Raw genomic sequence first — 11,363 nt, 5'->3', positions numbered from 1 at the left:
TGCCGCAGGCCCGGGCCCGGGGCTCCCCCTAGCGACAGCCCTACCTCGGGCGGGGAGCCGCGGGACCGGCCCCGCCACTCTGCCCGCGCAGAGGACGGCGCCGGGGCACCGCCCGCCGCCGCCCGCGTCGCGATCAGCCGACGTGACCCAACCCGCCCCGGGGGGACGCCGCTCCTGCGCGCGGCCGATGCTTTTTGGGCCGGGCGGGGCCCCGTAGCCCGGAGGCCGCGCAGGGCCCGGCGGCGGTCACCATGGCAACAGAGGCGGCCGCGAGCGCCTCGCTGCCGTCACGTGGCCCGGGCCGCCCCCCCCCGTGCGGCCATCTTGGAAGTTGCGTCAAGATGGTGGCGTCGGCGACTTAAGCTCCGCCCTCCCGCCCCTCGGCCTGTTGGGCGGCGTGGTGACGTCATCGCGTTCCCGCCGCCTGAACCCGGAAGTGCGTCTTCCCTTCATGGGCGTGCGGGGCCGGCGGCTGCGTTAACGCCGAGCCGAGCCGGCGGCGGGGGGATGGCGGCGGCCGCGGAGCTGCAGGGGAAGTACCAGAAGCTGGCGCAGGAGTACTCCAAGGTACCGGGCGCCGGAGCCCATCCCCGGTGCTCCGCGAGCGGCGGCCGCCGCCCCCCTGCCGGTGCCGCCCCCCTCCAGCCGCTCCCTGCGCGCGGGCTGCCGGCCGTTATGCGCCTAACGGCCGCCCGGCTGAGGGGAGGGGGCCTTCTCCCCTGGGTCCGCCGGGCTGCCTCGGCCTTCCCTGAGCCTGCCCTGCCCTGGCCGGGGGAGCCGGCTGCTCTGCGCCGGTGCCGCCGTGGGGCGGCGGGGCCCTGAGCTCTCCCGCCCGGCTCGGCTGCTTTCGGCGCTGCGCTCCAGCCGGAGCGGGGGGCTGCTCGGGACTGGAACGCTGATTTTGGTGGCAACGTGAAGCGTTCGGGGCCCGAGGGTTGCCTCTCCTCGAGGGTGAGCTGAAGGCAAACTTGGGCAGGCAGGGGAGGTGCGAGTTTGCAGGTGCCGAGGGAATACAGTGTTGGCTGGGCAAGCCGGCGTGAGGAGGAAGGTGGCCCTGTCTGCAAAGCATCCAGTAGGACAAAAAATGGGTTCAGCTATGCCAGGGAAGTGAAACTAGCAATGCTTTCCCTTGCTTCTCCACTTCCCAGGCAGGCATGAGGCTTAGCTATCTTTTTTCGTGTGAACATTCGTTGAGGTCTTAGTTTTCTGTCTTACCCGTAGACTCTGAGTTTGCTTTTGACTGGTGGATGTGGGAGTTCAGAGGCGTTAGTAGTGCTTGCAGTGGCGTTGCAGTGTCTTGGACGCGAGGACACTTGATTCTGCACTTGCCTTGTGTCTGTTCCCATTCTTCTGCAGCTGCCCTAGGTGACTTTGCTTCCCATTTCTGGTGCTGCTTAACAGAGTATTTGCAAAGACTTCTGGCTCATAGCAGAGAATGCCTTTCTTTTCCAAGGTGCTTGAGATGACTTCTTAAATGGTGGAGCCTTGCTTAATACAAAACTCTTCGTTCTTGTTTCTTCACTAAAAGGAAGAGACGACTGTTGATCTTGAATGGCATAGCTCTTCAATGGCCTTGGGAAAGAAAGCCAGCACTTTGGATTTGTGTAGCCCAGCATCAGAGTGTTTGGCACAAGGCACTTGACTGTATTTGACACCTTTCCGTGGATTACAGAGTGATGCATCTTTAAATACTACTCTCTTTGGAACTGCTATTAAAAAAAAACAAAACAAAAAAAAAAAAACCAAACAAAAAACCTGTAAAGAATCTAAATTGTTCACAGATATTTTTTTTTTTTAATGCTTCCACAAAATCATTTTAAGAAAACTGAATTCACTTTGGGGCTTTGTAGGTCATAGTTCATATTTCTTGTTGCTTTCTACAGTGGCTCTGCTGTACCTTGGAGATTAAAAATGGCTCAGGATAAGGTAATTGAGGGACTTTGCTGCTTGATTCCCAAATGAAACTTTGAAATGTGGACTTTCAACTATAGCTTCTGAAAGTTCCAGCTGCTGGATCCTCTTTCTTTTAGTATCATGGTGTCCAAAAGCTTTCTTTGAACTTTGTCTTGCAACTTCCGGCCTGTGATGTTTCATTGGTTCTATGTGGGAACTATTTTTCAGTCTCATCCCACTTCTTGTGCAAGAACTCCAGGGCATTGTGGGATCCCCTTTGCAGATAATTCTCCTTTTTGTGCAAATGATCAGTTGTTCAGTTGTCTGTTTATTGTGTGCAGGTGGAAATGGAGAGTAGCCCTGGGAAGCTATTTGCCTGTTCACTTAATCGTGTTGTGGACGCCAAGGAGAGAGGTAGACAAGAGCTTGATAGACTCAAGGAGTGCCAAGGGAAGTACCTGCCAAAGGATTGCTTTCCCTTTCAGTTCACAGAGCAGTCCAGAAGAAGGATGTATGTTTTCAGAGTCTCTCCTTCCCCTCAGGTTGCAGCTTCTGGCTCTCTCGCACAACTCTGATGTAGTCAAAAGTAGCAGTCAAAAGGCTCTTTCAACTTGTGACAGCCTTTGGTGGATCACACTTCAGCTTGCGTATCTCAATACAGCACGACTGAGCTAGCTCATTCACTGCAGCTGACATATTCCTGCATTAGTAGCTGTGGCAGGAAAAAGCCATAGAAAACTACTGCACTGCTTTTTCTTGCTAGGAAAACCCTGTGCTTGGAAGTCTTTCTGTGGTGCTCTTGCAAGTTTCTTCTCTTGCCTTTGTGATGCCTGAGCAGCACAGTGGGAATACTGCAGGGCAAAAGCCTGTGCTTAGCAATGTCAACTGACTTTTGACCTTTCAAATATATTCAGTCATCAGACTGAAAAGATTAGCCATTGCTGTTTTACATTGAATCTTGCCTTTTATGCATCTGCCAGAGGTATTCCCAAACACTATACAAACCCTTTTAATTTATATCTGCAACAGCTGGACTCAAACATGTCAAATGAATACAAACTGCCATTGAAGAAACCAGGATTCAAGCAATTATCAAGGAATGGGAAGATGGAACTGTCGGTATCCTCACTGCTGCAGGGTAGAGGTACTCTGTGAAGTGACTGGGAAATAGATTTCCTGAGTATCACTTTTCATCGCAGTGATTTTAGCTCAGATTTATGAGCTATATAAGTAAGTCTTAGAGGGCTTTTTCTTCTACGCTTTTTGTGCGTATTCCAGAAGTGTTTGTCAAGCTATTCTCTCTGGATCATCTGCTGCTACCAGTAATAAATATTTTTGCATTAGAGTATAGTTAAGCTCTTCTTAAATTGATAGAGATTTTTACTTTATTCGGAGCCCTGCTTATGTTCCAGAGCCGGTCATGAACAGTTTTGGGGAGAAAAGGGGAGAGACAGAAGGGGCACTGAATATGAGCAAGAACTTGATTAGTTAAGGAAGATGTTGCAACTTTTCCATCTTTGTTCACTGTTCTTCAAACCTTAACTATATTTAAGTAACTAATCTTCCAAGATATTTATTGACTAAGAATTATGTTTTATTTGACCAAAATATTCAGATGGCAAAGTAGCTTCTTGTTTTTTGGCAATTCAGGATATGAATTGGATAATTTTTCAACTTGATACCACTATCTACCTGAACAGAATACTTCAAAAAGCATGCACATCTGGTGCTCTCATGAGAGAATATGACACTTGATGCACATTCTAGTGAATGGCTTTTGTTTATTCCTTTGTCTTGCATAGTTATTGGCATCTTTTATTTTTCAGCTTCGAGCTCAGAACCAAGTACTGAAAAAAGGGGTTGTAGATGAGCAAGCAAACTCTGCTTCCCTGAAGGTAATCTTTAAACACTGCTGATGTCAGATGTATTAAGCTGTGACAATATAGGTAAATGGGAAGGGTAAGTGGGAATACTTTTTACTCAAAGTATTGTGATTAAAAGAATAAAGAAGGAACTTGATTTAGTAAAAGAATTTCTGTTCTGCAACTAGTCTTAATTGTTCTCTGTAGGTGCTGACTTTGTAAAAGTGGAAGGTTGCTTCTTGATGATTAACTTACAGAATGAAATACCTACTTGAGTGTGATCTGTGGGCAGCTCAAGGAAGTGAAATCTGTTTTTTAGCTTAAAAGCAGTACTTTTAGCCTCTTCAGTGTTCAAATAGTAAAGAAAACAATTTTTAAAGTGTTCTTTTTGTTTAATGTGATACTTTGTATTAAAAGCATATGTGAAAGTAAGTGTGAAAGTGTTAAATTAAACTTTTTGGTCATTCAGGAGCAACTGAAGATGAAGGATCAATCACTGAGAAAACTGCAACAAGAAATGGACAGCTTGACCTTTCGAAATCAGCAACTTGCCAAGCGGGTGGAGTTACTTCAAGATGAACTTGCATTAAGTGAAGCTAGGGGCAAGAAGAACAAGGTATGTGCTAAGGGCAAAAATCCTTGCTTAGCAGGTGTCTGCTCCTCACCTGTCAATGTCTTGTCCTGTTTTCTAGCAGTAGTTGCTGTGTGTGGAGGGTTGAGCTGAATGTTTTTGTCAGAAGTTGTGTTATTAACTGATGTTAGTGAAAATAACCACAAAACAGGTATTGATACATAAATATATGCTGAGTAGTTCTGTACTCATCTTTCTAGTGCATCAACTAACCGACACTGAATTGCTATCTCCCTTTCCAGATATTTATTAAGTGTTCAAACATCTGGGAAAGATCTTGGAGCTCTGTGATTAATCTACTGCTATGAAGAAAACTGATCACCCCTCATTTTCTATCCCTGCCTCCTGGCTTTGTAATTTTGATGTCGATGGTTAACTCTTCAGCTTATGATTGTAGCTTTTCTAGTCAGCTCTTACGTGAATCTTGTCAAATGCTTTGAAATCTAAATTTTTAGCTAATATTCCTTATGTTATTTCAAAATGACAGAACAATTTCAGTACTGTGATCTTTCTTTGCCAAAATGCTTGCTGATTAAACCTGCTTATACCGTGTTCTGTCTAAGATCAGACATATCTTCTGTAGGTAATATCAGAACTCCAGGGGTGGTGTATCTCCACTTAAGTAATTCTCAAGCATCCTTTGCTACCTTCCTTTTATGAGGAAAACCCTCTTAGTTACTGCCATCTTTTCTTTTTGGTTAGCTCCTAAAATGCTGTAGCTATCAAGACTGACCTTAAAAAAATCATTCAACTGATTAGTAATATGATAATCTTCCTTACTTTTTCCTAAACTCTTGTGCGCTTTTTTGCTCTCCAGTTCCTTGACAAACATAGTATCTCTGACTTACATTATTCACGCACCATAGTAGATTGTTCTTCAAAATGCGGTTTGACCCTTCTGTTCTTTTATTTCATGTTATGTAACTTACTGCTTCACTAGACATGTTTCCAGATTTTGAAGGACCTCAGCCTGGCTTGAGTACCTTTGCAAACCATTGCCACTGACTTTCTTTCCTGTTCAGCTGTCAGAATGCACAGTTCTGTATTTTATTTTTTTTAAGAAGTGTTTGTACTACCTTTTAAATACGTTCCCTTTAGTTTTACCTGTAGGGCCTCACTGAGTACTAAGGTTGTATTGAACACACCGCCACTAAATTCCATGCCACCTGTACTTCAGAGACTTGCCATTGGGAAACCATGTAAATCACATCTAAAACTATTTAGATTAAGATTCGGATAGATGAACCATGTCAGACTGCAATCCTTTTAGAAGGAGGAGAACATATGCCCATATCTCGGGTGTTGTAGTTCATAGGCTGACATCAAATGCAGAGCTGGCTTAGCTGTCCTAGCTGTCCCAAGCACTTGAAGTTTGGTGTTAAGTTTAAATGTAAACAGTCTCCCTTCTGTTTGGTACTACTGGTTCAGCAGTGTGGTAGAGCAGAGAAGTGGTGTGGGATTCACTGGTGGTCTCCGAGTCTTTTGAACAAAATGGGTGAAAAATGAGGAAACAATTGGCACAGAGATGTCTGTATTCTCAGGGTAGCTGGTGGACAGTGAAGACCCTGTGTTTTCCAGTGCCAGCTTGTGCTACAGCCTGCCGTGGGATAGTGCACTTTCGGTGATTATTCCTGGTCCCTGCTGAGACCAGACCAGCTTCCACCTGGACACTTGGTGGGGGCAGATGTGCCTTACGCACAGCTACCAAACCAAATAAGCCTGTGTGTGTAGGGTTTCATATTACTGACTGTGTGGAATCATGCAAGATTCAAATGATGTCAAATGGGCACCTGCTCATACGAGCAATTTCATGAGGGTGTGTATGTGACACCTGAGTAGAGGCTTTCCTGAGCCCTTATCGAGTTAGCATTCAACCACTATACAGTAACAATGGCGTGAAAGGAAAAAGTGCTGCTTTTAGGCTCACGCTGTGTGCAATATGCATACCTTTTGATATATTAGTCAATGTAAGAAAGATACATGCTCATGTGCCTCTATTGGGAATTAGCGATGGGAAGTGTTTTCGTATATTTGAGGACAGGCTTTGGGATGCCCCCAGAGACAATGAATGCATTTCCTTTCTTTTAGAAAAGTGCAGAATCCTCGTCTCAGTTGAGTCAAGAACAGAAAAGTGTCTTCAACGAAGATCTTCAGAAGAAGATAGAAGAGAATGAACGACTACATATACTTGTGAGTGAAACTTGTTTAGCCTTTCTTTTCAGTTCAGAAAAGTGGTCACATGAGCAAAGATGGAGAAAGTAAAACGCCACCTGACAGCTAGTGGGTTTAGAAGCTTAGTTGTATGCAAAACAGTACATTAGATCAGATAGCTTGTTTATAAAGATGTTCACTGGGCAAATGAAGTATTTTGACTTCAGATTCTTAAGACAGCATGTGGAATAACTCACACAATAGGTGTTTTTCTCATTTAGATTTTTAACTTTTGGTGACACTGCGCTACTCTACTGAAAACAGCCATATAGTTGGTACTGGGTGGAAACTTCTTTTTAGTTCACTGTTTCAGAATTGCCTTAAAACTTAAAATATTTTCTGCAAGTTGCTATAAATAAGTCGGGAATTAATTTACCAAAATGGAATGCATTTCACTTCAGTTTAGAAAACTTGAGAAAAACCTTATGGCTCAAGTTTAATTTTTCAGGTGTCTGCTATTAATTGGCAATACATTTAAGGAATGCTTAGCACTACAAAACTTTATTAAACACAAAGTACTTTGTTCCTGAATCTTTTCTCTGTAAATATCATCATAAAACTTCTATTTGTCTGAGAACTAGTACTTGTTATTAACCTGGACTGGCTAATTAAATTGGTGTAACTCATAGGACTAGTTTCCATAGTAAAATGAAGCTTTCATATGAGCTGTGCTTTTCTTTTTCTAGTTCTTTGAAGCAGATGAGCAGCACAAACGTTTAGAAGCGGAGCTGAGAACTAGACTTGAAGTTTTGGAAACTGATGCTGCCCAGCATCAAGCTGTGGTGGACGGTTTAACGAGGAAATACACAGATACCATAGAAAAGCTGCAGAATGATAAAGCCAAATTAGAAGTAAGGAGTTTTTCCTCTTACTCGCAAGTTTGAAAAGTTTTGAAATGAAATGTCTTGCTCTGTCAGTACTTACATTGTGGGATTATCTTCTTGCATAAAGATCAAGTCTCAGACACTAGAAAGAGAAGCTAAGGACTGTAGGCTTCGAACCGAGGAATGGTAAGTGTTTTCATTTAATATAATGAAAAATTGATTTAAAGAAATAACTGCCGTAAAAGATTAACCGGATTATTTTTAGAGAATAATACCTTAAAAAAGAAAAAACAAAACAAAATTACTTTAATAAAACTCAAGATACTGGGCAACAGCACATTAACATCAAGACTGTGCAGATCATATTCTCCTTCCCCTTTTCCTTCTCCTGAGGATGTAACTAGGTGATCAGTTCCACATGTTCAGCTTTCAGTAAGAGCAGTTTTGCCGCCAGGCTGTTTTAAGTAGCTGTGGAGTTGATGAAAGCTTCAAGAATTTATTTGCAATGGAATGGTATAAAAAGTAAAGAAGCTACTGAACTTGTGTGAAACAAAGATATTTGAGGTTTTTACAAACTGCTTCTAAAAACAAAGCTTGGATAAGGTATGCTGAGACAACTGAGTGAAGAGAGTTTCAAAAATCCCCCTCCATCCCAAAAGTTTCTTGAACAATTGCTTTTGCTTCAGGTATAACATGCTCAGCTAGAATATTTGAAAGTTTCTGTTGAAGGGTTGTATTGTTAGTTTTGGAACACCTTCATTGTCTTCAAGACAAGTTGTAGAAAACAGGAAGAAGTTGAGGACTGTGGGCCAAATCAATTTAGGGTGTACTTCTCTGAAGTTCATTATTAAGGTGCATTTTTTAAAGATATGTGTGCAGTATAGATCTTTAATGTAATGGATAAAATGCATAGTGAATGATCAGATGAAGAGTTCATTCTTTCAAATGGTAACCTTGAAGTATGAGTTTTAATTATTTTGATAGATGTGAAGATACTTGAATTCTAAAAACTCTCGTCTAATACAAGTCAGGGTTTCACTAAGAATGACTTGCAAAAGAGGATGAAAACTGTGTTTTGCTGCTCTTTGCTTTTTTGTGGTGTTTGAAAAAGTGTAGTCTTAATCTACTACTATTCAGTTCAGAGCTTGTCTGTCATATTCTACAATGACTGGGTAATTAATGTCATTGTAAGAAATTGTTCTTACCACTTGAGAAGGGAGACTTTTAAGAAATAATAAAGCTTGACACTTCTTTATTTTAAACACTGAAATCAGTATCTAATGAACACATGACAGAAGATGTCTTTGAGAGTACTGCTCTTCTGTTTTCCCCACTCTTTCAAGGAAAGGGATGCATTTGCCTCTGACACCCACACTTTATTCAGGAAAGCCAGAGGATATGAGACTTGACAGCCTGCATGCCTTGAGAATTAAAGGGCAGAATGTAAAACAAAACATATCAAACTACTTGTTTGCCATTCCTTTGTAGTACAAGAAGGAAACATCCGTACTTTTGCAGCTTGTCTTTGAGTTTATTTTCTATCATGCCCAATGCTGCTGCAGATCATGCCCAATGCTACTGCAGTTCATGCTGTACAATTTCTATGTGATTTTGGAGCTGCTATTCAAGAAATATGTTTGTTAATGTGCATGAGCTACTTATTGGCCAGTTTCTTCATATCTTGCTTGTCTGTTTTGGATTCCTTGTCCTTATTAGTCCTGATAGATTTCCATGTATCAAATGTTTTTGTAAAAAAGGAAAAAAACTGTCACTTCGAGACCTTCCCCCCTACCCTCCACTATATATGCAGGAGTTCTAGATGTCAAACGGGAAACAAAACAGTGAAGAATTTTGGGTCCTAAGTTGGGTAAGGTGTGGAATTTGGTCTGAATCAATATGCAGTAATCTTTGTTGACATATGTAGAATCTATACTAATGATATTAGTAATCGTAATAACTTAGGTTCACATCTATATATGCAATCAAATGCAAGTGAAGCAGATCTAGAGAAAAATCACTTGAGAATGCATCAGAAACATAATCACCAAGTCTTGTGGGAATGGGCCGTATCATAGTAGTGTTTAAAAACGGAGCTTTGAAAAGCTTGTGAGGTATTTCTAATAGTGATGTGACATAGTTAACTGACTTACCGAGAACTCGCTACTTGCATATTGGAATATTGCATCGGATATATAGTAACTAATTTAAAGACGCTTTTGCATTCCCATTCTAATTCCAGTAGAAAAGAATACCTTCATATAGCTTATACAATAATTGCAGAATTGGAAAATAAGGTAAAGATTAACTCTGAAGTAAGTTGAGCTTCTCAAGAATGGAACTTAGGATTTACAACAATTTATTGCATCTTTCTCTGCATTTGTCAGGGATTAAAATACAATGTCATATATTAAATATGACATAAAGGAGCAAAAATAATTCCTACTGTCTTATTTCTAACTTCTAGAAAGTGACAGATACCTGTACACTCAAGGAATGCTTATGGCGAGCTATGGTGCTGGTGATACAGATTAAATTCTGAAGGTTTACAATGTGTGTGTGTGTGGTTTTTCATTTGTCTTTTTGTTATTTAGCCAGCAACAGTTAAAGAATCTTCAAGCAGCTTTGGGCACTAGACTGGAAGAATCTCTATGCATAATCAATGAAAAAGTACCTTTTAATGACACAAGTACGTATTGCCTTGGTCTGGGTTTCTTGTTTAATTTTGGGTATCCATCTGGAGGAAGTACTCCTTATGAATTAAAATGTATTAGCTGTTAGAAATGTTGGACATCTGGAACAGACACTTAGAGGTAATTGTAATAAGTATTCATAATACTTGTCATAATCTTGTTTAGTGATCTTAAAATATCAACTTTTTATATATATCTAATGAAAATTAAAACTTTTGAAGCCATTTGAGTAATTTTCCACTTGTCTTGCTTAGTGTTGACAGAATATTGTGAAAGATGACGGAACGCTGTCAATTTACTGGTTTCTCCACAAAGATTTCTGTAGTTACTCATCTCAAACAGTATTATTTTTGGCAGGGTATATTCGAGTTACAGTAAGTTAAGATGGGGATAAAGTAGTGGCTACAGAGATGTTGACTTAATAAGGCATTGCATCAATAATGGTCTACACTTAGTATTAGTGGAAAGTCTGTCAGTGTGTCTCATGTCTGATCAGAGAACACCCAGACTAGTTCTTATCCGTGGTTTGTCTCAGACTTGTTCATCTTTTCGGGGGGGGGAACCCTTTGAATTTGGGGACTTTTACCTGAAGCAACCTTTTTTTCTGGTTCCTTTCCAACTGCTACTAGATAAACTGAAATGCAGAGGATACCATGAGGTTAGAAGTGCTCAGCCTTTGCATTGCTTTGGTACAAGAATCAGTTAGTATGTGCCATATCAGTGCTGTGTACTGGGTGCTTTTGTAAATAGCTTGAACACGAGGTTGTACTTGGGGAGGCAGCGATGTGTACTCTTCTGGCAGTGAGACTAGGAGGACCTGGAATAGTGAAAAAGCTAAAAGTAGTGGAGACGGAGCAGAGAAGTGAAAACAGGCTGTTGAATTTCCCGTAGGTTTTATTGGTAGCTTTTGCATTTTTTCTTTCAGTTTAAAACTTGATGACAATGTTTTGAATAGCCATAGGTTCTCTAAAAGCTGACCTGGCTGGGTGATGCAGGAGTGAGCCTTCCAAATTCTCCACTGGGTTGGCAATGCAGTGATTCTTGGCTTAGCAACGCCAGATCATCTTTTTAGGAAATGTTGACTCTCATACAGCAGGTTGCGCTTAAGTGTTGGTGCCTTGAGTTGATACCCTTAGCACTTCTTTCCTCTCACAAAGATCACTTTGCCTGGCATCTGCTGCCTATTTCTACTTCCTAGCTGATTTTTATTACAGGTGGTTATCACTGTAGTGAGAACTTTGATGCAAAGAAT

The 11,363-nt window shown here is 41.7% G+C and overlaps 1 protein-coding gene across 17 annotated transcripts in view; it reads left to right on the top strand.

Moving 5' to 3' along the window:
• The first annotated feature begins 436 nt into the window (after window positions 1–436).
• PPP1R21 (protein phosphatase 1 regulatory subunit 21) overlaps window positions 437–11,363 on the top strand; it is a 55,154-nt gene continuing 44,227 nt past the window's right edge. For 12 of the 17 annotated variants that reach the window (XR_014227538.1, XM_082305289.1, XM_082305287.1 and 9 more), the window contains exons 1-7: window positions 437–567; window positions 3,720–3,788; window positions 4,225–4,371; window positions 6,475–6,576; window positions 7,284–7,448; window positions 7,549–7,607; window positions 10,013–10,107. Coding sequence is in view for 16 of the 17 variants with exons in the window: in XM_082305289.1 (XP_082161415.1) it covers window positions 508–567; window positions 3,720–3,788; window positions 4,225–4,371; window positions 6,475–6,576; window positions 7,284–7,448; window positions 7,549–7,607; window positions 10,013–10,107 (697 nt within the window). In the remaining variant the exon portion in view is untranslated. Of the gene's footprint in view, window positions 568–615; window positions 952–2,234; window positions 3,124–3,719; window positions 3,789–4,224; window positions 4,372–6,474; window positions 6,577–7,283; window positions 7,449–7,548; window positions 7,608–10,012; window positions 10,108–11,363 lie in introns of those variants that run through there. The other 5 variants (XM_082305293.1, XM_082305294.1, XM_082305299.1 and 2 more) reach the window with 5 other exon arrangements.

This window comes from Platalea leucorodia (assembly GCF_965183815.1).
Source record: "Platalea leucorodia genome assembly, chromosome: 3".
In the NCBI taxonomy this organism is placed as follows: domain Eukaryota; kingdom Metazoa; phylum Chordata; class Aves; order Pelecaniformes; family Threskiornithidae; genus Platalea; species Platalea leucorodia.
The sequence above is the reverse complement of the archived record's forward strand: the minus strand, read 5'-3'. Positions and strand labels throughout refer to the sequence as shown.